The sequence below is a fragment of the Mobula birostris genome, chromosome 23 (genome assembly GCF_030028105.1).
Source record: "Mobula birostris isolate sMobBir1 chromosome 23, sMobBir1.hap1, whole genome shotgun sequence".
Lineage (NCBI taxonomy): Eukaryota > Metazoa > Chordata > Chondrichthyes > Myliobatiformes > Myliobatidae > Mobula > Mobula birostris.
This window is the reverse complement of record NC_092392.1, coordinates 59,745,516-59,771,589: the sequence shown is the minus strand read 5'-3', so window position 1 is coordinate 59,771,589 and position 26,074 is coordinate 59,745,516. Positions and strand designations below refer to the sequence as shown.

The window sequence follows — 26,074 nt, the reverse complement described above, 5'->3', positions numbered from 1 at the left end:
AAAAGACCCTGATGGGAATTGTTTACAAGCCCCCAAACAGTAGCCAGGATGTGGGATATAAATTCCAGCAAGAAAGGCATGTAATAAGGGCAATATTATGATAGTCATTTCAATATACAGGTAGATTGAGAAAATCAGGTTGCCTCTGGATCCCAAGAGAGGGAATTTGTAGAATGCTTACGAGATAGCTTTTTAGAGCAGCTTGTCGTTGAACCCACTAGGGAAAGGCAATTCTAGATTGAATGTTGTGTAATGAACCAGATTTGATTAGGGAGCTTAGGGTAAAGGAGCTCTTAGGAGACAGTGATCATAATAGAATTCACCCTGCATTTTGAGAGTGAGAAGATAAAGTCAGATGTATCATTATTCCAGTGGAGTTAAGGGAATTACAGAGGTATGAGAGAGGAGCTGGCCAAAATTGATTAGGCACTGGCAAGGATGATGACAGAACAGCAATGGTTGGAATAGCTGCGGGCCATTTGGGAGGCACAGGATAGATACATTCCGAAGATGAAGTATTCTAAAGAGAGGATGAGGCAAATGTGGCTGACAAGGCAAGGACAACATAAAAGCAAAAATGGGCTAATAGTATAGCAAAAATTAGTGGGAGATTAGAAGATTGAGCAACTAAAAGCCAAGATGATGGTTTAGAAAATGACAGTGGAGGAGTAGCAATGGGGGGCAAAGAAATAATGGATGCACTTAATAAGTATTTTGTGTCAGTCTTCACCGTAGAAGACACTAGCCGTATGCCAGAACTTCAAACATGTCAGGGGGCAGGAGCGAATGTTGTTGCTATTACTAAGGAGAAGATGCTTGGGAAGCTGAAAGGTCTGAAGGTAGATAAGTCACCTGGACCAGATGGACTACTACCAGGGTTCTGAAAGAGGTAGCTGAAGAGATTGTGGAGGCGTTAGTAATGATCTTTCAAGACTCACTAGATTCAGGTCTCAGATGTGTTTGTTGTGGGTAAAACAATACCAATTCTGCAGTGGTTCTGGAGAACTGGAAAATTGCAAATGTCATTCCACTCTTTCAGAAAGGAAAGAGGCAGAAGAAAGGAAATTGTAGGCTAGTTAGCCTGACTTAAGTGGTTAGGAAGATGTTGGAGTCTATTATTAAGGGAGATGTTTCAGGGTACTTGGAAGCACATGAGAAAATAGGCTAAAGTAAATATCAATTCCTCAAAGGCAAGTCTTGCCTGACAAATATGTTGGAATTCTTTGAGGAAGTAACTGGCAGGGAGAATCAGTGGATTTGTTTATTTAGATTTTCAGAAGGCCTTTGACAAGGTGCCACAATAGGGCTGCTTAGCAAAATCACAGCCTGTGTTACTACAGGAAAGATACAAGCATGGGTAGAAAATTGTCTGACTGGCAGGAGACATAGTTGGAATAAAGAAGGCCTTTTCTGGTTAGCTGCCGGTGGCTAATGGTGTTTCGCAGGGGTCCTATTGGGATTGTTTCTTTTCATGTTATATGTCAATGATTTGAATGACGGACTTGATGGCATTGTGGCCAAGTTTGCAGATGGTACAAAGATGGGTAGAGAGGCAGGTAGTGTTGAGGAAGCAGGAAGTCTGCAGAAGGTCATGGACAGATTGGGAGAATGGGCAAAGAGGTAGCAGATGGAATATAGTGTAGGGAAGTGTATAGTCTTGCACTTTGGTAGGAAGAATAAAGGTGTAGAGTATTTTCTAAATGTGGCGAAAATCCAAAAATCAGAGGTGCAAAGGATCTTGGGAGTCCTTGTGCAGAATTCCCTGAAGGTGAACTTGCAGGTTGACTCAGTGGTGAGGAAGGCAAGTGCCATGTTAGCATTCACTTCAAGAGGTCTAGGATACAAGAGCAGGGATGTGATGCTGAGGCTTTATAAGGCATTGCTCAGACTGCATCTGGAGTATCGTGAACAGTTTTGTGACCCTTAGCTAAGAAAAGGTGCTGTCACTGGAGAGGGTCCAAGGAAGGTTCACGAGAATGATTCCGGGAGTGAATGGGTTAACATATGAGGGGTGTTTGATGGCTCTGGGCCTGTACTCACTGGAGATTAGAAGAATGGGGGGGGGGCATCTCAGTGAAATTTATTGAATACAGAAAGTTCTAGATAGAGTGGATGTTCCCTGCATTTGGGGAGTCCAGTACAAGAGGGCACGACCTCAGAAAAGAGGGATGTCAATTTAGAACAGAGATGAGAAAGAATTTCTTTAGGCAGAGGGTGGTGAATCTGTGGAATTCATTGCCATGGCTGTAGAGGCCAAGGTATTGAGTATATTTAAAGCGAAGGTTGATAGGTTCTTGGTTATTCAGGGCATCAAAGGTTATGGAGAGAAGTCTGGAGAATGGGGCTAAGAGGGGTAATAAATCAGCGATGATGGCATAGCAGACTCAATGGGCCAATTGACCTAATTCTGCTCCTCTGCCTGATGGTCTAAATTGAAGGAAAATGTACTTGGCATTTAGAGAAGCTGAATGCAATAAAACCAAGTCAATAAAATTGTTTGAAAAGAAAATGAAGTTCCAGAAGTTGCTGAAGTTCTTTGTGGATAGAACAGGCAGATAAAGGGGAACCTGTAGTTGTACTTAATTTGGATTTCTAGGTGGCATTTTACAAGGTGCCACCTAATAGGCACAAGGTAAAAGCTTACAGTATTGGAGGAAGTGTTTTAGTGTGGATTGAAGACTGGTTATCATGTTGAAGACAGATTTGGATTAAATTAGTATTTTTCAGGCCTGGGGTTGAAATGGGTATAATGCCTCACTAGTAGAGTTTTTGACCCCCATTTATTTATCATTGTTAGTAATGACTTAGTGTGTGTGGGGAGGATGGCGCAAACGTTACTCGGAGGGAATACTTGGAAGAGGGTATTTGTATTCTACGGAAGAATGTGGATAGGTTGAACAAACCTTGGCAAATGGAGTTGAATGTAGCAAAATGTGAAGTTATGCACTTCTGTAAGAGTAATCAAAAGACAGACTTGTCTAACTAAGGAGAGATTGCTATTGAGTAAAGTTCACAGTACTATTGTACATGAATTTAAGTGTCAGAATTGTACAATATGTTGTTAGGAAAACAAATGACCTCTTAGACTTCGTTGCAAGGAGGTTTGGAGTTTAAAAATAGTGAGTTATTATTACAACTATACAGTGTTGTTGAGGCTGCATCTGGAGCACTGTGTACTGTTTTGGTCTCCTTATTTGAGAAAATATACTGGCATTGGAGCAAGTCCAAAAGACATTCACTAGGCCAAATCTTAGGACGAGGAGGTTTCCTTTGAATGCTAAAGATCTGGGTCTGTCTGTGGAGTTTAAAAGAATGAAGGATGATCTTATCAAAGCAAAAATCTAAGGGAGCATGACAAGACATGACCACACCACGCTAGTGGAAACAAGGCACATAGTTATATGTGGGAAAGCACTTAAAACTAATGCTCTGGAATTTATTCTCACAGAACTTGCTGAGTCTCTAATTTCTGGAGGTAGATGTTTTTAAAACTAGTGAATTCAATATCTGATAAAGTAGCAGTGGAGAGTCGTGCAGCACTAAGTCAGATAAGCCATACATGTATTGAATGGCTAGACAGGAAAAAAAGGGTCAATGGGCCCACTCCTGCCCCAATTTTTTTAAAAAATGTTTACGAGTTGGCCATCCGTGTCTCGTGGATCACTGTCTGGGCCCTAGCTACTCATAATATGCGTCATTGATCTGGCTTAGAGGAACTGAATATCATATTTCTAAGTTTCCTTGTAGTCCTAAATTAGATAGGATTAGAGGCAATGGACTAGCTGAGAGAAGGTGGCAGATGGAATAACACAGGGGTCATCCACTTTGGTGAACATTTAAAAGAACCAGAATATTTGATAAATGGTGAGAGATTTTTTTGATTTTCAAAATGTCCTGAACGTGCTTGTACATAAATCAGTATGCGAGTAGGTGTATAAGATGATGAGAGGCATTTATCGTGTGGATAGTCAGAGGATTTTTCTCAGGGCTGAAGTGGCTAGTACGAGAGGGCATAGTTTTAAGGCGCTTGGAAATAGGTACAGAGGAGATGTCAGGGGGTACGTTTTTTACGCAGAGAGTGCTGAGTGCGTGGAATGGGCTGCCGGTGACGGTGGTGGAGGTAGATGCAATAGGATCTTTTAATAGGTACATGGAGCTTAGAAAATTAGAGGGCTATGGGTAACCCTAGGTAATTTCTAAAGTAAATACATGTTCAGCACAGCATTGTGGGCCGAAGGGCTAGTATTGTGCTGTAGGTTTTCTATGTTTCTATGTGAGTAGGAGAGCAAATGTGTTAGCTTTTATGGCAAGAGGATTTGAATACCGGAATTATTATAAGGGAATTATTACACTTGTTTTGGGTCTTGGTGAGTCTGTACTTGGAGTATTGGTCTCTTTATCTAAGAAAAAAATGTACTGGAATGTAAGGCAACAATTCCAAGTGATCCTGGATCTTGACTTGAAAATAAGAGACAGAAAGTAACGGTAAAGGGTGTGTTTGTGACCAGCTATATACCACACGGATCAGTGTTGAAATCCTTACTGCTTCTTATATGATTTGGGTTAATAAATTTGCAGATGACGCAGATGGCAGTTGTATTAATAGTGAGAAGGATAGTCTTGCGCTATAGGGTGATACTGATGTAAGATCGTTAGAGTAATCACAGATGGAAGTTAATTGTGATAGATGCAAGGTGATGCACTTTGGAAGGATGGATAAGGTTCAAAGTATACAACTCCTGAAATTCTTCTTCTCCAGATAGCCATGAAATCAGGAAAGAAAAGAATGGCAGTGCAATTATCAACCCCCCAAATACCCCCTCCCCACAAAAAAGAAACAAACAAAAATGGAACAGGCATATTGACCCCTCCCAAATTCCTTTCCTCCATACTCCCAAAAAAAAAAATGAGAAAGATTGGGTGGAAAACACAGCACATAAAAAACTATAAGATTAGGGGTGGGGGAGGCCATAGTCCAAATCCATATTCATACCCATATCCAAAACACAGAAAACCTGGGTAATATTCTCCAGGCACAGAGGCAGCCTCTCAACTCTCCAGCAGCAGAGCGATCCCACCAGCGATCAAAAAGCAATTTCTGCTTTCCGGTAGCAGAGCGATCCCACCAGCGATCAAAAGGCAGATTCACCCTCTCCGATAGCAGAGTGATCCCACCAGCGATCAAAAAGCAGATTCACCCTCTCCGATAGCAGAGTGATCCCACCAGTGATCAAAAGGCAGTCTCCCGTCTCCAGCAGCAGAGCGATCCCACCAGCGATTAAAAAACAGTCTCTGCTTTCTGGTAGCAGAGCGATGCCACCAGCGATCAAAAGGCAGGCAGCTGGCACTCACCCTCCGCATTTGCCCCGATGTTTCAATCTCCCTCGACACTTTAGTTAGCAAACAATGGAAGCTTTAATCGGTGAAATGGAGTTGAATATCAGCCCACGCCTTGTCCCGCAATCTCCTTGCCATGAGGTTTGAGCATGTTGCCTCTGCCTCCTGCAATCCTGAGTTTATGTTACAGCTTTAAAACATTGGTTAGGACACAGCTCGAATACTTAATACAATTCTGTTAGTCACACTATAGGGTGTTGTCTACATGGATTTTAGTAAGGCATTTGAAAATGATTGTTGATACAGAAAATTAAGATAGAAACATAGAAACTTAGAAATATAGAAGATGCACATGATCTATGGCGACTTTGTAGTTTAGATTCAGAATTGCCTTGTCCATAGAAGAGAGGAAGAGAGTTATTCTTACCGAGGGTCCGTGACCCATGCATTTCCGCAGGGTCAGTGCTGGAGCCTCTGTTGTTTGTGTTATATAAATGACTTGGATAAAACTGCAGTTGGTAGGTTAGTAAGTCTGCAGTTAACACAATGAGTGAAGTGGTGGACAGTGCAGAGGATACACTGTCAAAGGATATAACAGAACATAGATCAGTTACAGATAAGAGCAGAGAAATGGTAGGTGGAGTTTAATGTGGGCAAGTGTGAGCAACTGTACTTTGGGATGTCAAATTTAAGAAGTGTACAGTTAACGATAGGATACTTAACAGCATTGATGTACGGAGTGATTTTGGGGTCCAAGTCCATAGCTCCCTAAAAGTGGCCACGTAAATAAATAGGTGGCAAAGAAGACATGTAAAACTTCAGACTGCACTGACTATTGTGTGCAGTCCACTGCAGGAAGGATGTGGAGGCTCAGGAAAGGGCACAGAGGAGGTCGCCAGGATATTGCCTGGATTAGAGTGTTATGAACTACTGTATGTGGGAAGATTGGATAAACTTTGCCTGTTTTTTCTGGAGCTTCGGAGGCTGAGGTAGATCTGATTGAAGATGCGAGATCTATAAAAATTATGAGGCATAGAGTAGAAAGGATCTTTTTTCCAGGGTAGAAATATTAAGTACTAGAGGACATACATTTAAAATGGGGGGGGGGGGCAGTTTAAAGGAAACGTACAGAGCACTTTGTTTTACACCTGATAGTAGGTGGCTGGAATCAGTTCCCTGAGGTAGTGGCATTTAAGAGGCAGTTGGATAGACACCTGTCCATCCCTGATATTCCGATGAGGATCATGTACAGCAGAAGAGATTTAGTTTAATTCTGATTCACAGTAAGTGCAGATATCATGAGCTAAAGGCTGTACTGTTTTATGTTCTATGTAATTGCACTGGAGATGCATCTGGATGTTTCCTGGGGCAGAGCATTCAGTTAGAAGGAAAGAACGGATAGGATATTCGTTTTCCTTTGTGAGTTGGGGGACTGCGGGGGGGTGTCCTGATACAAATAAGCAGTATTCAACAATGTAGACAGGGTAGATAATAGATAATGTTACCCATATCAGAGGCATCTGAGAATTGACAGAAAGGTTTTAATGTTAGGGGTAAGAGATTAGAAGAAAATTTTTCATGAGAGTAATTGGAACCTGGAGCACGCTGTTTGAAGAGGTGATGGAGATGGTACTCTCACAATATTTAAGAAAAATTTAGATGAATGCTTGAAGATCAAGGCATGGAAGGTTATGGACCAAATGCTCACTGGGATAGGTATAAATGAATACACAATCATTGGCATGGACATACTAGATCAAAGGACCTACTTCTGAGCGACATAGCTCTCAGTTCAGGGCAAGTGTGCCCAGGTGAACTGAAGTCTGAGAGCAGCTATTGCAGAAAAGGCCTACGGGGTTGATCACCTGTTTGTTCCTTTGTCAGCAGATCTTAAAGGAAGATATAATGTTCAGGATTGTGAGGCAATTTGATGAGTTATTTGAGAAACTTTTTCCATTGTGAGAAGGGTTGGTAACAAGAATACATGAATTTAAAATATTTGAAGAAGCAGAAGGAAGAGGGAGAATGTCTTTGTTTTTTAGCTTTTATGTTTCCATGTGAATTTGGAAAATGTGTGAACATGGACATTGAAAGAATTTATTAGAAACATAGAAAACCTACAGCACAATACAGGCCCTTCGGCCCACAATGCTGTGTCAAACATGTCCGTACCTCAGAAATTACCTAGGGTTACCCATAGCCCTCTGTTTTTCTAAGCTTCATGTTACCTATCCAGGGGTCTTTTAAAAGACCATATCGTTTCCACCACCGTTGGCAGCCCATTCCACGCACTCACCATTCTTGCAATCAATTTTGTCTTTTCAATGCAACATTGTCATTAAATTTGTTCAACACCATTAAAAGATAAATTATTTTAATCTACCATACAGAGCTTGTACACTAATGAAAATATTAAAGGTGCTCCAAAAGTCATAGAACACTACAGCACAGAAACAGGATCTTCGACCCATCTAGTCTGTGCTGAACCATTAATATACCTAGTCCCATTGACCTGCACCCAGACCATAGACCTCCATACCCTTCCTATCCACGTTTCTCTTCAATGTTGATGTCTATCCCACATTCATCATGTGCTGGCAGCTCATTCCATGTTCTCACAACCCTCTAAGTAAAGAAGTTCCCTCTCGTGTCCCCCTTAAACATTTTACCTTTCAACTTTAATCCATGACCTCTAGTTCTAGTCTCACCCAACCTCAGTGGAAAAAGCCTGCTTGCATTTACCTTATCTATACCCCTCATAATTTTGTATACCCCTATCAAATCTCCCCTCAGTCTTCCACATTCTAGGGAATAAAGTTCTAACCTATTCTATTTTTCCCTATAACTCAGATTCTCAAGTCCCAGCAAAATCCTTGTAATTTTCTCAGTGCCCTATTGCTCACTGTGTAAGTCTTACCCTGGCTGGTCCTTCTGAAGTGCAACACCTCACATTTGTCTGCATTAAATTCCATCTGCCATTTTTCCAGCTGGTCCAGATCCTGCTGCAAGCTTTGATAGTCTTCCTTGCATATTTAGTGCAGAACACATAGGCGTATCCAGAAAATACCAATGGGTTCCTCTGATGTATTTGCCATTGTTCATCATGAACTGGTACTCCCAAAGACAATCAAAGTGATATTCAAAAAGTACTGCAGATACTGAGAGACTGCAAGAAAACAGAAGCACGATACATTCAATATTGTAGGCAGCGAGCATGGAAAGATAAACTGAGTTACTGTTTCAGGTCAAAGACCCTTCTTCATAAATGGGAGAGAGCGAAAACTAACTTACTTTTAAATCAACACACATAAAAGTTGCTGGTGAACGCAGCAGGCCAGGCAGCATCTCTAGGAAGAGGTACAGTCGACGTTTCGGGCCGAGACCCTTCGTCAGGACTAACTGAAAGAAGAGCTAGTAAGAGATTTGAGAGGGGGAGGGGGAGATCCAAAATGATAGGGAAAGACAGGAGGGGGAGGGATGGAGCCAAGAGCTGGACAGGTGATTGGCAAAAGGGATATGAGAGGATCATGGGACAGGAGGCCTAGGAAGAAAGAAAAGGGGGAGGGGGGAAAAAAGCCCAGAGGATGAGCAAGGGGTATGGTGAAAGGGACAGAGGGAGAAAAAGGAGAGAGAGAAAAAGAATGTGTAAATAAATAAATAATAGATGGGTTACGAGGGGGAGGTGGGGCATTAGCGGAAGTTTGAGAAGTCAATGTTCATGCCATCAGGTCGGAGGCTACCCAGACGGAATATAAGGTGTTGTTCCTCCAACCTGAGTGTGGCTTCATCTTTACAGTAGAGGAGGCCGTGGATAGGCATATCAGAATGGGAATGGGACGTGGAATTAAAAAGTGTGGCCACTGGGAGATCCTGCTTTCTCTGGCGGACAGAGCGTAATACTGCGTCCGGTGCTCCCGATGTGGCCTTCTATATATTAGTGAGACTCGACGCAGACTGGGAGATCATTTCGCTGAACACCTACACTCTATCCCATGATCCTGTCCCTTTTGCCAATTAACTTTCCAGCTCTTGGCTCCATCCCTCCCCCTCCTGTCTTCTCCTATCATTTTGGATCTCCCCCTCCCCCTCCCCCTCCCACTTTCAAATCTCTTACTAACTCTTCTTTCAGTTAGTCCTGACGAAGGGTCTCGGCCGGAACGTCGACTGTACCTCTTCTTAGAGATGCTGTGTTCACCAGCAACTTTTATGTGTGTTGCTTGAAATTCTAGCATCTGCAGATTTCCTTGTGTTTAGTTTTAAATCACTGAGGTTTATAGGATAGGGATTATCTGAAATGATGGGGCTAACTTAATTAATGGAGGGACAAGGTCTCAGGTTGATGCATCAGAGTGGGAATGGGATGGAGAATTAAAGTAGTAAATTTGGGCTCCCCTCCCCCCTTCTCTCTCTCCCCAGGCTTCCCATCCCATGATCCTCTCCCTTCTCCAGTCTGGTATCCCTTTTGCCAATCAACTTTCCAGCTCTTAGATCCATCCCTCCCCCTCCTGTCTTCTCCTATCATTTCGGATCTCCCCCTCCCCCTCCTACTTCCAAATCTCTTACTATCTCTTCTTTCAGTTAGTCCTGACGAAGGGTCTCGGCCCGAAACATCGACTGTACCTCTTCCTATAGATGCTGCCTGGCCCGCTGCGTTCACCAGCATTTTTTGTGTGTATTGTTGGAGAATTAAAGTGATAGGCAACAAGAAACTCAGGGTTTTTGCAATGCAGAGAATACCATATTGTGAACACCAAATGCAGGTTGAGTGGTCACTTTAAGGAACACCACTGAAGTAGTCCTGAGTTTTCTATTGTCTGCCAAATTAATCTTTTATCCCCCTTCTAAAGTTGCCTCTCAGTGGCCTCCACCACCATCTGAGTACATGGCAGCCTTGAGTACTCATTATTGAACTTTCCATCATATGTGATTCTTAGGCATGTTCCATTTCTGATCACTATGGCCATTGAGCACTTAAGAGTCATGGATCACCGCAGAAGCAGGCTGCCACATCTATGCCAAGCTTTTTCCCCACCCACACTACTTCCATTTGTTCACCATAGGACCTATCCTTCCATGTTTTTCTTACTAGTGTCTGTCTAAATGCCTGTTGAACACTAATTATTGCTGATTCCACCTCAGGAAATGTGTTCCAGTAAACCTGAATTTGATGGTTGAGCACTAAGACAAATCAGAGAAATGGGTTATTTTGTTTCTTAAGCTTTGATGAACCAGTGATGGAGTGTGTAAATGTTGAGGGTCATGGATCCAGTGCAAAGTCAGGCAGACTGCTTTGGTACAGATGACGACACGCTTCATGAGTGCTGTTGAAGCAGTTCTCGTCAATAAATTGAGCTTATCCATGAGACGATAGGTCAGTACCTTTTAGATGAAGGAAGGCTTTGAGAGATCAGAAGATGTGTCAGTCACAAGATGTGCTAGCCTCTCGTCTGTTTTACCAATTGTATGACTGGTCCATTTGAGTTTTTTTTGTATATTTATGCAAAGTATTGATTGTAGCTAAGAGAAATTCAGTATGATTTATCAGTTTGAGGAAGTGCAGCAGGAGATTACGTTGCCTATGATTGACCCATGTCATGAGGTTTTATCATGTCCACACACTGAATTCCAAGAGCTTTTACCTTCAACAGTTCAAAAGTTCCATTTAATATCAGATAATGATGGCATATACAACCTGAAATTCTTGTTCTTCACAGACATTCACAAAAATAGAACAGTGCCCCAAAGAATGAGTGACAGTAAAAATGTTAGCAGCCCAAAGCCCCCCCACTCTACCCTCCTACGCACAAGCAGCAGCAAAGCAATGACCCTCCTGCACCAGCACCATCCACCCACCAAGCAGGCAGCAGCAGAACCCCCAGAGACCTCGATACGTAGTACAACAAAAACTAATAGCTCGTCTAACAATTTGACATACCACAGGCTCTCTCTGTTCTAATGAAGGGGTAGAGAGATGTCACACAGCGAGAGGGGAAACTTGAACAAAGCAACTTGCTGACTTACAGTGTTAAAGTTCTGCCACATCGTTTTCTCCCCCGAGTTCTCTGATTTGACCATTGGCACCAAACTTCCCCCACTAGCAAGAGAAAGAGAGAGACCACGCGATTCACTGAGTACAGAGCCCCAGACAGCTGATCCGCTGTTCCGATACTCTGTTTTGTTCAGCATCGCTTCAGTTGGTGGCACTGGCACAGATTCGGCTCGCATCCAGGGCCGCAAAGCCTGAGAACATGTGCTCATCTTCTAGGCTGCGCCCTTGGGCTCTTGAAAAAGGGCTGGTCGATGAGCCCCAGGAGCGGGTCCCGTTGCCACAAAGAACCGAGGTTGAAGTGTAGCTCGAGAACCCCATCCACCTCGAAAAGGAAAAGAGAGACAGTAAGGATAGACATTAAACAGAGAGGCATTCTCACTTCTGTGAGAGCATCACGTTTGGATTGAGGTAACAATTATGAGAATGGGGTTAGGCATTATATTTCAATAGGTGTGACTATAATCATATTTTATTAGTCTATGAAATATCGGACCCAAAATTTTATGAGAAGGATGTTTTGGTAGTCCTGATGAAGGTCTGAAATATGATTGTTCTCCAAAGATGCTGCTTGACTTGCTGAGTTCATCCAACATTTTGTGTATGTTGCTCAAGATTTCTAGCAACTGCAGAATCACTTGTGTTTGTGAAAAGTCCAGTTCGTTCATTGCCAGTCAGTCAACATGAAGGATCTCAAAAGAAACCACTCTCCAGTTCTCTCTACTGATGCTACCTGCCCTATTGAGTTCATACTGCAGTTTGATTTTTGCTCCACATTCCAGCATCTGCAAGTACAGTTGAGTGAAGTTATCCCCTGGTTCGAGAGCCTGATAGTTGACAGCAGTGAGAAGAGAGCATGGCCTTGGTGGTGGAAGTCTTTGATGTTGAACACTGCTTTTGTGCGACAGTGCTCTGTGTAGATGTGCTCAGTGGCAAGATGTCTTTACCCATGATGAAGAAGCTGTTCCTAAAACGTTGAGTGTGTCTCTTCAGGCTCCCTGATGGTAGTAATGAGAAAACGGCATGACCTGGGTAGTGATGGTCCCGAATGATGGATGCTTCCTTCTTGAGGCATCACCTTTTGAAGACTGCCTCAGTGGTGGGAGGGCCCTTGCCCGTGATGGAGTTGACAGCTTTTTCTGATCCTGTGCATTGTCTCCTCCACATCAAACTGGTGCAGCCTGTTTCTGATCTTGTGCATTGTCTCCTCCACATCAAACTGTGGTGCAACCTGTTGGAATGCTCTCCATGGTACATGCTCGTCTTTGAAACAAGTTAATATTTGTTTCCAAATTGTATTAAGGCAGGGGTCCCCAACCTTTTTTTGCACTGTGGACCGGTTTAATATTGACAATATTCTTGCAGACCGGCTGACGGGGGTGGGCGGGGGGAGGTGTTCAAGTAGGGTTGCTAACTTTCTCACTCCCAAATAAGGGACAAAAGTAGCAGTCAAATATGGGACACTTGTGTTTACCCTGTGGAAAGACTACCATGACCATGAAGCCTTGCACGGGACCTATGTGCGCATGCGTGATGTGCGCATGCATGTACATGCCGATTTTTTCCTACAAATCGGTTTTGGCTTAATCTTCCTGATTCTGTCAGTGAAACTACACTGTACATACATTATTTCTACTTTATATAGGCTGTGTATCTATCATATCATTCCTGCTTTTACTATATGTTAGTATTATTTTAGGTTTTGTGTTATTTGGTATGATTTGGTAGGTTATTTTTTGGGTCCGGGAACGCTCAAAAATTTTTCCCATATAAATTAATGGTAATTGCTTCTTCACTTTACGCCATTTCGGCTTACGAGTAGTTTCATAAGAACGCTCTACCTTAGCAGGGGAAATACGGGACAAGGGCGGTCCCATATGGGACAAACCAATTTAGCCCAATATGCGGGATATCCTGGCTAATACAGGACAGTTGGCAACCCTATGTTCAAGTTCAGCAGTGCGTCACAGGAATGAGGAAAGGTGCAGCTGACTCATATCGTCAAATCATATTGTTTCTCCGCGGCCCGGTAGCACATGCTTTGCGGCCCAGTACCGGTCCGTGGCCCGGTGGTTGAGGACCACTGTATTAAGGCATAAGGCTTGTTTATGCTGACTTTTTCTTTCAACGACCCATCTCCATCTGGCTTACTGGTTTAGTGATACCAGAAACCAATTTAATTGGTTTAGTTAAGTTTTGTATTTTATTTGGAATTACCAATGGTGTAGATTGCCATTAGTAAGTCTAAAATAGTTGAAAAGCTTTGGTTGCTCTTGAATTAATTACAAATTGGGGAATTACCTTTTATATCTTGACACTTTTCTGTTTAAATAGTTGATTTCAAACTCAGGAAGTCTACCTTGAAAGTTGATATCAGAAAGGAAATCTGTGTATTTTGTGCCCTGTCACCCACTTCGTGGCAAAATGTTGTTGGACTATAACCTTTGTATGCATCTACATATATTTAAGATTCATTCGTTTGTCATAGAAAACTCGGAAAGCACTAATTCTGATCCTGAATGTTGTATAGTCTTGATGGACGATGTGCTGTGGTAATTCTGGTCAAACAATGGGCTAACAAATAGCACTTTTCATTTTAATAGTGGGATACATTTACTACAAGTATTCCTTGATTTATGAATGTCCTATTTCTGATTTTTTTCCCATAATGCCATGAACTCTTAAACTACAAGCCCATGATTTATGAAGTTTCTTTCACTATAATGGAGCACTTGCCAATTTAAAGCATAGTTTATTTTTTTTCTCTCAAAACATTATTTCTTGGGTTGCATGCTCTACTTTTTTTTGAGATTCATCCCTTTAGGATGGCATCAAAATGCCTCAGTATTTTTTAAAAAATTGCACCTCAAAGAAATGGTGCGAAGGAAGTTGTGTGTGTGAAAAATCTACAAAAGGACATGGTGAGATTGGATTTTATGATATACAACATAGTAGTGCAGCTCTGGCAAACTGAATTCAATCTTGATCACCAGTGAAACTGTGTGGAGTTTGCAGGTTCTTCTTTTGTCCTCTTGGATTTGCCTGGAATGCTCCAGTTTCTGCCCGGATACCAAAATGGACACTGTAAATATCCTCTAGTATCTGGGTGAGTGGTAAAACGTGGGAGAAATTGTTGGGATTGAGGAGAAAATCGGGTGAGTTGGGGTACAATTAGTATAAAAATGGGTTCTTGATGGTTGATCGTGAACAGAAAGGCCTGTTTCTGTTCTGTGGTTCTATATAGACAATATTATGAAAAAGTTATCGGAAGCTCATAGTGAGAATCTATTATAACTTGAAAATTAGAGGATTAAGAACCCATAAACAGAGCTTCATCGCCAACTCTGCAACAAGCTCTCCTGTTTGTTCGGCTGACAGGAGAAAGGAGAAGCCATCTGAATATGGCATATAGCATTTGGTTGTTCACATGAAAGCAAATTCCATTTTTTTTCTACAAAAAAATACTGTGATGAAAAACAGAATGGTCTCAATATTGTTAATTTCATCATGTTTAAGCCCTGTTCATCGGCCACGCAGGATCAGTTGTACAAAAACAAAACTTGCCATTGATTTTCTAGACTCCATTCAGCTCAGATCAATCAGCACCACCATCATCTGAATTTCTGTCTCAATATATACATTTCATCTTCCCCTACTGCTGCCACAACATGCAAAACTTCCACTAACACCGACACATAATAAAACTAATTGGAAACAGGTATTTATCAGTTGGTCCCTGACCCAGTATCTCTTGATTGCAACATTAACCCATTTACCCTGATAAACTTTCAATCCCTTGTCAAGAATGTTTAAGGTACTAGAGTACGAATTACATTGTCTGGCTTCTTAGAAGTTGTTGGAGTTGTGCTCTTCCAGTAAGTGCAGGTTCACCAGATCACATTTATGAATAGTACATAAATATTGAGGGAAACACTTTGGAGCATCAAGAGGTCATTTGTTCACAAGATGTCTAGTCTCTGAGCTGTTTTTGCAATCATGGTGTTTATGTGACTGGGAAGTTGAATTTCTTCTCAATGATGACCGGTGGATACTAATGGTGGTGGAGGGGGGGGGTGCTAGGTAGATGTAATGCCATTGAATATCATGACCCATGGGAGGGTGGCTAGTTAGATGTAATGCTATTGAATATCATGACTAATGGATACTAATGGGGGGCGGGGGAGCTAGGTAGATATAATGCTATTGAATATCTTGACCAGTGGATACTAACGGGGGGACTAGGTAGATATAATGCTATTGAATATCTTGACCCATGGGGGGGTGGCTAGGTAGATGTAATACTATTGAATATCATGACCAATGGATACTAATGGTGGTGGGGGGGGGGGGTGCTAGGTAGATGTAATGCCATTGAATATCATGATCCATGGGGGGGTGGCTAGTTAGATGTAATGCTATTGAATATCATGACTAATGGATACTAATGGGGGGAGGGGGAGCTAGGTAGATATAATGCTATTGAATATCTTGACCAGTGGATACTAATGGGGGGACTAGGTAGATATAATGCTATTGAATATCATGACCCATGGGGGGGGGGGGCTAGGTAGATGTAATGCCATTGAATATCATGACTAATGGAGGGACTAGGTAGATGTAATGCCATTGAATATCATGACTAATGGAGGGACTAGGTAGATGTAATGCCATTGAATATCATGACCAGTGGATACTAATGGGGGAGGGCTAGGTAGATATAATGCTATTGAGTATCTTGACCAATGGATACTAATTGGGGGTGCTAGGTAGATATAATGCTATTGAATATCTTGACCAGTGGATACTAATGGACTAATGGGGGGGCTAGGTAGATGTAATGCCATTGAATATCATGAGTATTTGGTTGGGCAGTGTCTTGTGGGGGTTGTCATTACCGGTACTTGGGCTGCATGACTGTTGCAGTCGGAGCCTGAATGTTACCCAGGTTTCACTGCATGCATTTGTTGAAATCAGAAGGAATGTCCTCACTTCTGAGAGGGAGGAGGAGATGGCAGTGCGACACAGTGTGCGCGGTCGTTCCGAATTGGTATTGATATGTGTTAACTAGGGACCATGCACAATCCTCATTTGATGGAGACAGCCGCGAGAAGCGCGGAGGAACACCTGGAGAATCTTCTGAAATGCCCGCTTTGCTGCCACTGCTACTGTGCGATCGAGAATCTCCGGAGGGGAAGGCCCCAAATCCTTGGCTTTGCCTATTGCCTGTTGCCGGGGCTGGGGTCGAAGCGCTTGGCAGAGATGGTGCTTGGGTCGGAGGGCTGGTCGGAGGCTTGGAGTTTTCGGACGGACTCGGAGTCGGACTGTGGTCAGATGCTTCCAGGATGCTGCATCGGCAAGTTGGCGGCGCTGGAGCTTCACCGTCTGTGTGAGGTGATAGGACTTCTAGAGACTCAGACTTCTACTGTGCCCATGGTCTGTTCTTATCAAATTACGGTATTGCTTTGCACTGTTGTAACTATATGTTATAATTATGTGTTTTTTGTCAGTTTTTGTTGGTTTGTCATGTGTTTTTGTGATATCATCCTGGAAAAACGTATCATTTCTTAATGCATGCATTACTAAATGACAACAAAAGAGGACTGCGTGTCCTCAAAATCTAATGATGAAGGAAAGCTCATAGACGAAACCGTTAGAGATGTTCAGGATGTCACCCTGAAGAACTCCTGCACTGATGTCCTGAAGCTGGGGTGACTGGCTTTCAACAGTGACAGTCGTCTACTTTGGTCTATTCCATGAGACCATTCCCTTGTTTTTACTATTCACTTAACAAGCATTTTATATTCTTCATTTTAATTTTTAAAACAAAAGCTGCATACACTGGAAATCTAAAGTAAAAGCATGAATTGGAGCATGTTATTTTTTTTCTACCCTTTGGTGCCTAAAACTTAGGGTATTTACAACATTATCTATTCTTCCTATACATCTAATTTGCTTAGCATTTATTCTTTAATTTGATGGCAGTCCATTGCAGATGTCATGTGTTACCAGAATGCAGTTTATGCTGATCATGTATATGGGAACCATTGTAATCATTATCCAGCTGATGCCGTAAATGGTTTCCGCATCTTGGTTACTACTTCCTTGCTTTTAATGCCATTGTCATCAACAACTCATCAAACGGATAATCATGCTTACATTCAGTCTATATCAGCAAAAGTGAATTAATTCATTTCTGAAAGATAAGTGGCAGATATGCTCGATGTGCACAGGGATGCCATGAACAAAATTTGAAGTGCTGAAGATAAGCAGTTGAATTGTCGCAGGTAGATGGCTGTGGATCAAGTATTAAGGGTATAAAAAGGTACTTGCTGGTCAGCATGCTCGTGATTAATCAAAGGACCTGTTTCTGTGCTGTGTGGCTCAAAATTAACTCGTATTTAATTTGCACTGCTAATTGAGTGAATGATCACTACGGGCATTAGCACAGCTTCTGTCTTCCTGTTTTGTTTAGCATTGGAGGATAGAAATGGACAATTAGGAACCTGGTTTGGATTGCATCCTTCCTTCAGTATTACATTGATTTCTGTACCTTGGATATGATCCTATGATATCACCAAGGAGGATATTACTCTGAGAAGTCTGGAAGTGATTCTGTGGATATGAGAAGGCAAGTTACCTTCAATGATGCATTAGGTTTATTTATACAAAACTGCAATTTTTGCAATTTCAAATAAAGGTCTAGTTGCCTATATGTTTTAAAATGAAACAGTGTTTAAGAGTGTGACCTCACAGGATTGTTTGAAATATTAAGCAGGCTGTAAATTTGATGCTATGTTTCAGTTTTACAGAAATTCTAAAAACGCATAACTGCTTCATAATTACCAAATATTTATAGATGTGTCTTTCAGGGGCGGAGGGAGGGAGGGAACGTCGATTCAGACCACCTTTCAGGGGAGGAGGGAGGGAGCATTGACTCAGACCACCTTTCAGGGGAGGAGGGAGAGAGGGAACATCGAGTCAGACCACCTTTCAGGGGCGGAAGGAGGGAGGGAACGTCGACTTAGACCACCTTTCAGGGGAGGAGGGAGGGAACATTGACTCAGACCATCTTTCAGGGGAGTTATTAGAATAATATCGGAACAGTTTACGTGCATCCTTTAATTTTATTCATTCTTGAATTCCTTGGCTCTGCAAGAATAATAGTCTAAAAATCTGTTTTCATGGTAGTTCAGCTAATGGTACAAAAAGATTCCTAATTTAGTAAACCACAGAGCAGCTTGAGTGAATTTCCTGTTTATTACTGGCTCTATAGCTGATTGAATAATACTTTTGATATTTGCAACTCAGGATGCAAAGACTAAACATAGACTAGGGCTATTTTTGCTTTCCACAATGATAAGCATTTATGCACTTTTTGCCTATTTTAGTTTAAGGTTAATTCATTTACCTTCATTGAAGTTTGCAATTTATTCTTCATAGCGTGTTCCATCAGACGAATAAAGGCTGCTATGGATTAAAAAAGGATCTGGTGCTTAGAAGTGGATCTGGTGCTTTAAAAAAAGGATCTCATTCTTAATCGGCGTATATGACGAATTAACGTTTCTCGGGCTTCCAGCTGGGGACAGATATCAATCACAACTGACATTTCCATGACTAACTCTGCCAACTTCATCAGGGATGATGCCTGGGCATGTCAGTCCAGTGGTATTTATACCCCTGTAGTCTGTCCCTCCTGATTGGTTAGTCCTCACCCAGTCACGTTTCTGCTCTCCCACCTTGTTTACTGTCAAATTCCAGTTCTTACGTAGAGCAAGACCGTCATCTTCGTAAAAATTATTTTGTTCTAGTTTTATTTCAATGGCTTCTTTTACCAGGCAGTCCCAAAAGCCACTGGCACGGCACAGTAGCCTTGTGCCATCAAAGTCAATCCAACGGCCATTGTAAATGCAGTGTCTTGCTACCGCAGATTTCGCTGGGTAATCCAAATGGAGACACCTCTTGAGCTCCTTGATGTGGGTTTCCACCATGCATCCTGTCTGGCTGATATACGCTGCTCCACATTCACAGGGAACCCTGTGAAATTGTTACTGATTGGTTTCACAAATTACACTGATAGTGCTTTTACTAATTCAAAGCTCGCACCACCTTCTCTTGCTAGTTGTAAAGGGCCTGTTTTCATAGCCCAAACAACTCATACAAAGTGAAATGTACTGGATTTCAACTGATAGGCCAGGAAGATATCCAAGGAGTCACTTAATAAGCTTTACATTCTATTGACATTTCTACCAACCAAGCTACAATGCACTTTGATCTCTCAGCTGGCAAGACCATAATTTCTATGTTTTATTGCAAAAGAAAATGCTAACATAAAATAGCTAAATGTAGGGAAAACGTTATGCCCTATTCCATATAGAAAAGGCTCCAATAAAGCATACCATAAATAAACTCCTGATTCCATCAGCTATTTTCATGGCACGTAAAGTTCTTTTTTTTTTTTGCATTTGTTGGGAAACTGGTTAGAAGGAGTGTAACGGTTACAAAATATTAAATATACTTGTGCAGGCTGTTGTAAATCTAGTCAAGAAGAAAAGAAGAGCTTACGAAAGGTTCAAAAAGCTGGGTAATGATAAAGATCTAGAAGATTATAAGGCTAGCAGGAAGGAGCTTAAGAAAGAAATTAGGAGAGCCAGAAAAGGCCATGAGAAGGCCTTGGCGGACAGGATTAAGGAAAACCCCAAGGCACTCTACAAGTATGTGAAGAGCAAGAGGATAATACGTGAGAGAATAAGACCAATCAAGTGTGACAGTGGAAAGGTATATATGGAACCGGAGGAGAGAGCAGAGGTACTTAATGAGTACTTTGCTTCACTATTCAATTTGGAAAAGGATCTTGGTGATTGTAGGGATGGACTGAAAAGCTTGAACATTTAGATATTAAGAAAGAGGATGTGCTGGAGCTTTTGGAAAGCATCAAGTTGGATAAGTCACCAGAACCGGATGAGATGTACCCCAGGCTACTGTGGAGGGCAAGGGTGGAGATTGCTGAGCCTCTGGCGATGATCTTTGCATCATCAATGGGGATGGGAAAGGTTCCGGAGGATTGAAGGGTTGCAGATGTTGTTCCCTTATTCAAGAAAGGGAGTAGGGATAGCCCAGGAAATTATAGACCAGTGAGTCTTACTTCAGTGGTTGGTAAGTTGATGGAGAAGATTTTGAGAGGCAGGATTTATGAACATTTGGAGAGGCATAATATGATTAGAAATAGTCAGCATGGCTTTGTCAAAGGCAGGTTGTACCTTACGAGCCTGATTGAATTTTTTGAGGATGTGACTAAACACATTGATGAAGGTAGAGCAGTAGATGTAACGTATATGGATTTCAGCAAGGCATTTGATAAGGTACCCCATGTAAGGCTTATTGAGAAAGTAAGGAGGCATGGGATCCAAGGGGACATTGCTTTGTGGATCCAGAACTGGCTTGCCCACAGAAGGCAAAGAGCGGTTGTAGACGGGTCATATTCTGCATGGGATCTGTTCTAGGACCCCTACTCTTTATGATTTTTATGAATGACCTGGATGAGGAAGTGGAGGGATGGGTTAGTAAAGTTGCTGATGACACAAAGGTTGGGGGTGTTGTGGATAGTGTGGAGGGCTATCAGAGGTTGCAGTGGGACATTGATAGGATGCAAAACTGGGCTGAGAAGTGGCAGATGGAATTCAACCCAGATAAATGTGAGGTGGTTCATTTTGGTAGGTCAAATATGATGGCAGAGTATAGTATTAATGGGAAGACTCTTGGCAGTGTGGAAGATCAGAGGGATCTTGGGGTCCCAGTCCATAGGATACTCAAAGCTGCTGCGCAGGTTGACTCTGTGGTTAAGAAAGCATACAGTGCACTGGCCTTCGTCAATTGTGGGATTGAGTTTAGGAGCTGAGAGATAATGCTGCAGCTATATATGACCCTGATCAGACCACACTTGGAGTACTGTGCTCAGTTCTGGTTGCCTCACTGCAGGAAGGATGTATAAACCATAGAAAGGGTGCAGAGGAGATTTACAAGGATGTTGCCTGTGTAAGGGGGTTTCGTCTTTTATGTTACTGTGTAGGCTAATTAAAATGGCTTCTTTGTTACATTATACTTGGGAATGCTTCTTTGTCATGTTAAACGCTGAGAAAGTTTTGCGTTAGCAGCTTGTTGTGGGTTAGGGGGTGATAAGAGGATGTTACAAACCAATTGGGATAGTTGTTATGACTGGCGTATCTGGAAGATTTGTATGCACGGGGTTTTGAGGGAAAGGCGGGAGAGAAAGGCAGAGGATGGACCAGGTGCTGTGAGTCCGCTAACGGGGTCGGACCCCGAGGAGGGCATTCGGCGAGGAGAGGAGACGGAGATGGACTCGTGGAGCGTCTGGTTGACCATCGTTGTTGGTCCCTGGCGGCCGGTTGAGGTGGTCTGAAGGGTCGCAGGGTGAAGAAGAAGGGTCTTGAGCTTCAACTGTTCAACTGTTTTGTGCACGAAGAGATTGAACTTTAATGAGTGTGGCACCTCTTAATTTCCTTTTATATTTTATTCTCTATTAATTATATAGTTCCAGTAATATCTATAAACTGTAAATCATTTAATCGTATCTGGTGTATTGTCTGTTATTTGGGCGGGGTGGGGTACATCACACAGCATCCACACAAACTAATTACCCAGTTTGGAGGGACCGAGGGCTGTTTCCCTAGACGACAGCGAGCCGAGCGACCCTGAGGGTGGCCGGGGGGCTACACCTGGATTGGGGAACATGCCTTATGAGAATAGGTTGTGTGAGCTCAGCATTTTTTCTTTGGAGCGATGGAGGATGAGAGGTGACCTGATAGAGGTGTGTAAAATGATGAGAGGCATTGATCATGTGGATAGTCAGAGGCTTTTTCCCAGGGCTGAAATGGCTAATACAAGAGGGCACAGTTTTAAGGTGCTTGGAAGTAGGTACAGAGGTGATGTCAGGGATAAGTTTTTTACGTAGAGAGTGGTGAGTGCGTGGAATGGGCTGCCGGTGATGGAGATGGATACGATAGGGTCTTTTAAGAGACTCCTGGGCAGGTACATGGAGCTCAGAAAAATATAGGGCTATGGGTAACCCTAAGTAATTTCTAAAGTAAGGACATGTTTGGAACAGCTTTGTGGGCCGAAGGGCCTTTATTGTGCTGTAGGTTTTCTATGTTTCTAGAATGGACATCTGATATGTGTAAGATACTGATATTGGTTTATTATTGTCACATGTACCGTGATACAGTGAAATGCTTGACATACGGTTCATGGAGATCAAATTATTACACAATGCATTGGGGGTAAAACAAAGTTAAACAATAACAATGCACAATGAAGTGTAGAAGCTATAAAGTGCAGTGCAGGTGAACAATGAAGTGCATAATTCATTGTAAGGTCAAAAGTCCACCTCATCGTACAAGAGATCTGTTCAAGAGTCTGATAGAAGCTGTCCTTGAGTTGGCGGTTCGTGCTTTCTGGCTTTTGTTTCTTCTGCTTGACAGGAGGGGGAGACGAGAGTATATCTGGGGTGGTTGGGGTCTTTGATTCTGCCGGCAGTTTGCCGAGGCAATGAGAAGTATGAACAGAGTCCGTTGAGGGGTGGCTGGTTTCTGTGATGTGCTGAGCTGGGCCCCTAACCCTCTGAAGTTTCTTAGAGCCACACGCAGAGCAGCTGGCTTTACCAAGCCATTATACATTCAGGCAGAATGCACTCTATGGTGCATTGATAACTATTGGTCAGGGTTGACAGAGATCAAGCAGCATTGGCACGTGTGCAGTCTATGCTAGTCAGCAGTTTAGTTTGGACAGCACTCGTCTAGTAATTATCATCAACCCAACCAGTTGGTCCAGCTTTGCACATGACTGACTATGGAAATTTATGTTCCATAAAAATTTAGACAACTGAAGCAATTATATCATTGCTAATGTTTCAAACCGGAATTCTTGATTGGATAAAATAGAGCTGCTGTATTAATGGGGTCTCTATTTTTAAAACTCTGCTGCTTGTACATGAATGCACACTTAACTAAAATGAACTTGGTCTATCTCAAGCCAACAGTTGGTGAACAGATGTTCATAATGTAAATTTGTAATAAATTTCTTATGTTTGGATTTATGATGATCTGCTTTGAGAGCTTGGGATGAAAAAGGAATTGCACTATTGCATGAGGTGATCCTGTTTATAGCAAAACACAGTAATTGAAATGTGGCATCTAATTTATGCCTAATTGTGCTTAATGTTTCTTTACTTGTACTGATATTCCTGTTGATGGGCTGTATCATCCTTCCCCTGGAAAGGAAAACTTGAATGTGAATGATTATTATTGCGTTATTTACTGATTAAATATTAAGACACTGCCTTGCTCTTTTTAACTTATTCGTAGCCCAGTACAGGATCAGGACAACCTTTCTTCAGAAATGGACATCAACTCAGAGGAGGAAGAAATCATATTTAGTTCTGATGAAGATGATGACAGTTCAGATGCTAGCAAAGGAGAACTGGATCAGCAAGATGAGAAGCAGGTAGTTTGAATCTTTTACACAAGGACTTTTTTCATCATAAGTATAGCAAATCTTCTGTTATGTTGCTGAAAATATAACTTAGTAACTTCAGTGGTCTTTATTCAAAATAGAATGAATAGCGTTATATAATTGAATTCCATGCTATCAAATTCTGTTGTTCATTGTGAGCTTAATCTTTATTTTTCAACAGTTTAAACCTGTAAATTCAATAAGGAGGGATATTAAGATAATTTATTGGTATAACTTTTCACGGTGGGCAAAGGGGAACCAGTGCATTTGAATTTCAAAAAGGCATTTCCTATAATGTTACACCAAATAAGAACTCAGTGTTATATTCATTTGGGTAGAGGACTTGTTAACACAAAGTGGGGATAGATGAGTCATTCTCAATTCAGTAAACTATAGTAATTTGGTGTCTGAGGGAGTGGTACTGTGACTGTGTGATAATGGCTCAGATATTTTGCCAACACTCAATCAACCTCTGGAACCTGGCATGTGCAATAAATCGGTCTAAGTCTGTGTACCTCGGATGCATTGCTCTCAAAAGTCCTCCCAGTTGGGACTGTATGAAGTTTTAAGAGTTTTTCATACTAAACAGTATTGAATCAATCAGCTGCATGAGCGTTTGCCACATGAAACAGGCCCCCCAGTGAACCACTTCTGTCATAAAGACATTGTCCTGAATCTTCCAAATGTCCAAAGCTGCAAAAGCCAGCTGTCAGTTCATATTTGTTCTGCAAGGGTAGAGTATGAAAGTACTTATGCCTGAGTTCTCCCAGGTGCACGCAGAGCAGCCTGAGTTTCATTGTTTCCTCCAACTTCGCTGCGTGCGTTAAAATTGTTAGGAGTTGGATGTTGTCCAGGAAGATTATCTTACATTGTAGGGGTTGGTTGTGCCATAGTTGTGGCTCAAAATGGATTGGGTGCTTGATGTAGAGAAGCTACTCCTGTTTTGATCTTCATTGCCAACTGTATGCATGGTAAAAGAATGTCAGCAGAGTGGTATTAAACATTTTTACTGAGTCATGTTAGTATAATGGTACATGCTGGCCAGTTTACAGTGCAGGAACCCCGAACTGGGTCTGCTGAGATGGAAAAAAAAATGTGCTCTCGAAAACCCATGTGCAAATGCCCACGAATAGAAAGCCTAATTGATTCACCGCACAGTCAGTCAGCCAGCCACATACTACTTACCACATTCTCGTAATGGATCCAACACAGTTCATCCCTTCCCCCTAAAGATGGGAACCAAGGGAGAGGGTGTAAGTAATGTAAACTGAGAAGAAGGATGACAGGTCTGCCCTAAAGACGAGAGAAGGTCTATCCTGTACTGTAACTGGTCAGCTGGCTGTTGCACCCTCGTAGACGGCCGCAGGGGGGCAGCTTCTCTCTCTGAGCCTGTGAATCTCCTTCTCTTCATGAAGCATCCATTGGTTCATCTGCTGGGATGCTTCTACAGATTCCCTGGGTCCCCTATCAGTTTACTATCAGAGAGAATCCAAATGTTGTTTGGCAATTCATCCATCTGTCTACTCAGGTTCTGCTATTTGACCGTGACGATCTGGGACAGGGTTCGTGGCCTGGTGTCCGTGTTGTACTTTTATCTTATGACCCCTTGCTTACTGCAAGCTCCTTAAATCATGTTTTGAAGGCTGGCTGTATCATGTCTGCTCTCTGTAGTTGGGCCAGTTCTCCTTCTACCTTTGAGTCTACTGCACATGCAGCAGTTCTCCATGAACTTGGACTTAGCTGTTAGACCATGGTATTGACCCAAAGTGTCAGCTTGGAAAACCAGCTGGTGCTTTTGTAATAGAGAATTCAATGCGGGCTCCCCCCAATATAAGACAGCACTGATTGTTACTAATATGACTCAGTAAATATGTTTAACCGTACCACTCTGTTGTCATTCTTGCTCTGTGTGTATGTAATAAATACCTCTTGATGTTCAGATATTTAAGTGAGATGAGGCCTCTGTCAGTCAGAGTTGACCATAGATATTGCGTCCTAGCTGTCTAGGTATGTAGCCAGGGCAGTACAATATGGAGAGCAAACTGTTGCCCATTTAGCAAGCTCGCCCTTTCCATGCATCTGACGAACCCAAAGGAATGGCAGAGACTGATACAGTTTGGTACCAGCAGCGTCACAGGAGTTGCTAGTCAGCATTGAACTTAATGT

The 26,074-nt window shown here is 42.2% G+C and overlaps 1 protein-coding gene across 1 annotated transcript in view; it reads left to right on the top strand.

Moving 5' to 3' along the window:
* The window catches only part of fgd6 (FYVE, RhoGEF and PH domain containing 6), a 169,086-nt gene that overhangs the window by 41,356 nt on the left and 101,656 nt on the right, over positions 1-26,074 (top strand). Inside the window, exon 3 of the mRNA XM_072241464.1 lies at positions 23,761-23,899. Coding sequence (XP_072097565.1) covers positions 23,761-23,899 — 139 coding nt within the window. The remainder of the gene's footprint in view (positions 1-23,760; positions 23,900-26,074) is intronic.